This window comes from Dipteris shenzhenensis, chromosome 21, assembly GCF_047967505.1.
Source record: "Dipteris shenzhenensis isolate YYH24624 ecotype China chromosome 21, Dip_SZ_1.0, whole genome shotgun sequence".
Classification (NCBI taxonomy): Eukaryota; Viridiplantae; Streptophyta; class Polypodiopsida; order Gleicheniales; family Dipteridaceae; genus Dipteris; species Dipteris shenzhenensis.
Window position 1 is genome coordinate 52,715,411 of NC_141616.1, and position 3,806 is coordinate 52,719,216.

Consider the following 3,806-nt stretch of genomic DNA (forward strand, 5'->3'; position numbering starts at 1 on the left):
CTTAATCTCCTTCTTCCTTTTCACGTGGGGCCTCCAATTTTACTCTCTCTCTAAACTCTAGGCATTTCACTCACGCACAAGTAGGTCTAATGAATGATAGATATATCATTCACCTTGTTGGTTTTGAGAGACGTGTTTTGATATAAGTGGAAGACCCATGATTTTTCGTTTTGAGACAGGTGTTCTATGGAGGCATCCACGAGACATGTCATCAAATCCACGAGGTAAGGCCCGATTAGGATCGAGAGCTGAGAGCACCTAATTAGCAAGCGAAAAGACCTTGTAAAAGTTGCGAAATCCAAAAACACGCGAGAGAGAGAGAGAGAGAGAGAGAGAAAAGAGGGAAGGCCAGTGAACGTTGAATGTGGATAATGGAGAGTCAAAAAAAGCAAAGCCATGCCCTGGTTGAGCTTGGGATGCATCCATTCTTGCTCCTGATGCTGTGCTTTGTTACTGATAAAATCTGCTTCTATCATGAATGTGGAATTCGCTGCTCTTACTCCTGATTCCTGCTGCTCTCTGTGTTTGTGGTGAGCTACAACGTTGCTCTTGCTCTTGTTCTCAAAACTACATCGCCATGACGCTCTCCCTTGTCCTCCTCGCCCTCTCTGGCGCCGCCTCCCACATCCATTCCACCCCCGGCCTCTGGCACAAAGCTCGCCTCGCCCTCTCCCTCGCTTACCTCTTTGGCAAAGAGCTCCTCGGCATCGCCGCCATCCTCCCCTTGGCTTCCCGCTCCTACCTTGTCTATTCCGTCCTGCCCTCCCATCCCCCTTGTCACTTGGATCAAACGGGTGAGCTTCTCATTACCTCTCAGAGCCGTGCCCCCCGCGGCCGACGCCAATGTCACTGGCACAGGGCTGCCGTCGCTCGGAACATCCGTTATGGCCACGCGGAAAGGAACCTGTGAGTGATCTAGTCCGCCTTGATGAATTGCGCCCTTCTCCCCTTCAGATCTGAGCTCGTAATGTCGGCTTTTTTGCATCTTTCTTGTGTTGATTAGCTTCATTGGAACAGGCTTGATGTGTACGTGCCCCTGGAGAGTTCGCCGGGCCAAAGGCCGGTGATCATGTTCGTGCACGGAGGGATATGGGCAAGCGGCAACAAGGAGTTGTTCGCCAATGTCGGGGCTTGTCTTGCAGACTCCGGCATTGTGACAGTCGTCATCCAATACACCTTGTTTCCAAAGGTAATGTGAGCCGACCCATCTTCCTATACGCCATCTCAATTTTGTGAGCGAAGCCCGTAAGCGAAATCTGGTGATTCGAGGAATGGCCATTTCGACAGGTTCTGGCTTCCGAGCAAGTGACGGAAGTGTCAAAGGCCCTGTCCTGGGTCTTCGACAATGTTGCACACTACGGTGGCAATCCTAGCAGAGTCACGCTGATGGGGCACTCAGCCGGTAAGCTCAAAACTGAGCTATCTGAGATTGGCGATTGAGCGCAAGAGTTTTCATGTGAGCCAACGTGCTGATACAGGACATAAGCTGGGTGTCTGATGCAGGTGGACACTTGGTTGCAATGGTGGTATGGGAGCGTCTGCGCAGGAAACGGGAAGCTGCTACCGGCAGGACAGAGGAAGCGGCCGATCTCCGGCAACCTTGCAACTTCATCGGGCTTTCTGGTGTGTATGACATCGCGGAACACTTGAAATACGAGATGAAACGCGGTGTGGATTCAATGTCCTGCATGACACCAGCTATGGGTGGTCCGACGCATCTGGAGGCCATGTCTCCTGTTAGATTGTTGAGATCTCTGGTGGAGCAAAAGGAAGATCTCCATTGTGCTGCAGAAGACGTTCTTCATGGTGATGAGGTTGATGCTGCTAACAAAAGCCAATTCGGCTTCCCGAGCTGTATTTTATTCTGTAGCAGGAGCGACACTGTGGTGCCCCCCAATACCTCCCTGGCTTTGAACGATGTGCTGCTGAAGCTAGGTTTTGAGTCGAGGGTGGTCTTGTATGAGCATTTGCTGCATGGCGATTTTGTGATTCTGGATGGAGCGGCTGTTGAATTCACCTCTCTCTCGCAGGAAGTCCTCAGAATAGCCGCTCTTACTCCTAGGAAAGCTTAAAGTTTGAGGGGAGTTAATATTTCAAAAAATGTATCAGGACGTTCCCCTTCCCTTTTTGTATGTCACCCCTACTTAACCAAAAAATAGTGGAGGTGTATAGGTGAGAAGTAATAAAAAGTAAGGAAAGCTTCAAGTTTTGAGGGTGGTGGGAATGAGAGAAAGGCCTTGAGGAGGGCCTAAGAGGGGCAATGTTTCACAATTTGCAAGAAAAAGATTGAGACGAAGAGAAGAGAATGCGCACTAAAAGTTCAAGATTCTCACTTAACTACACAAACCAAGTACATGCTTATAGTCTCTTGGACTCCATATGCTCACATTTGTCACCCACTATATCTTAATCCATCCTAGTCACTCGGAAGCACTTTGATCCATTCAACTTCTCTCACCTTACATGGACTCTCATCCTCTCACATAGCACTCTATGGATAAAAATGTAGACTACCAATCATTGGAAATTCTATAAAACGAGATCACATTTTACATTTTTGACCCCATCGCTTCTAGACCTTGCTTTCTTATGACTTGTAGACATGTAGTTGGGTCCATGCGTATACATGGATTAAGCCAAATGCCAAAGATGCTTTCACCTATCATGTGGTCCAAACTCCTTAACCATGTGTACACAATGCAGTGTATCTTCAAAGCAAGTGATCTTCGCATATGTAGTGCATTTTCCACCATCATTTCAGATTAAGCTATGTATTCTTTCTTATTATAGAATTGTCTAGTAAATTGACCCATCTTATCACAATTGTGGCACTTTAATTTTTCTCGTTGAACTCCCTCATGAGCTTTGTCTTAATTGCAATCAAAGCTTCTTCCTTTGTAATTGAGATGTTACTTATAATCTTTTCTCGACTTCCATTGGTGAAGATATTACACCTTCAAGTGTTAGATTAGAAAGGTTTTCCAAAGTGGATATAAGATTCTCATATTTCATAGGCATCTTAAGTAGACATGACAAAGGTGAAACCAAATATTTGCATAAAATTTTTAACATGAACAATAATAACAAATTGAGCTAAGTCACTACTCTATTTTGGGATCTTGAGTATCAACTTTGCATTTGACCCATTGACTCCTTAGAGGGATGTATAATGTAAAGCTTTCTTTTCCATCAAATCTTATATGAGGACCTACTTAAAGTGAACACACCAAGGGGAGCTTTTTGCATCAATGGGCACCTTTCAAAAGTTCATGTGATTTAGCTTGCAAGGCATTTCCCATCTTAGCACCACTCTTTTGGCTTTTTCGTGTGCTTGTATATTTGTACAATTGGAAAATTGGCTTCATGGAGCTCACATGTGACAAGGGGAATCCATGTAAGCACATACCATGATATGGTTTATGCATGGGATTTGATCACCTTAAGAGAGATGTTGCATTAAAATTGGATGTCTCCTAGTATGGACTTAGCATGTCATTGTCTTGGGGTCTCATGCTAATTCAATTTAAAGCATGTTGTACAAAATTTCAATAGTCATCTTGTCATCATTTATTCCAAGATTTTGATAAACAAATGCACAAGCCCTTGATATTTTACTTATGTAGAGATATGTGGTTGTAAAACACTACTTAGTGAAGAAAATATATGATTGAATGCATTGGTAAGCTTCTTTGAGATTTGTAGCAACTTTCCCTGGACATATGTCATCCATTGGTAGCTTCTTTTACCTTTTGTAGCAGTGTTTTAGTGGGGTACTTTGTGTATCCTTGAGTCAGCTTTGAACATTC

The 3,806-nt window shown here is 44.6% G+C and overlaps 1 protein-coding gene across 1 annotated transcript; it reads left to right on the forward strand.

Moving 5' to 3' along the window:
* Positions 1-412: 412 nt before the first annotated feature.
* LOC147889057 (putative isoprenylcysteine alpha-carbonyl methylesterase ICMEL1) lies at positions 413-2,072 on the forward strand. Its single transcript, XM_087392406.1, has 4 exons — positions 413-906; positions 1,018-1,189; positions 1,288-1,402; positions 1,504-2,072. Exons 1-4 carry the CDS (start codon positions 479-481, stop codon positions 2,070-2,072), a joined length of 1,284 nt encoding a protein of 427 aa, XP_087248532.1. The 5' UTR covers positions 413-478.
* The last annotated feature ends 1,734 nt before the right edge of the window (positions 2,073-3,806 follow it).

Coding starts and splice junctions, on each gene's coding strand:
- LOC147889057 (XM_087392406.1), top strand. CDS start 479: ATGTGGAATTCGCTGCTCTTACTCCTGATTCCTGCTGCTCTCTGTGTT. Junction 1,190..1,287: donor AATACACCTTGTTTCCAAAG/GTAATGTGAGCC, acceptor CCATTTCGACAG/GTTCTGGCTTCCGAGCAAGT. Junction 1,403..1,503: donor GCTGATGGGGCACTCAGCCG/GTAAGCTCAAAA, acceptor TGTCTGATGCAG/GTGGACACTTGGTTGCAATG.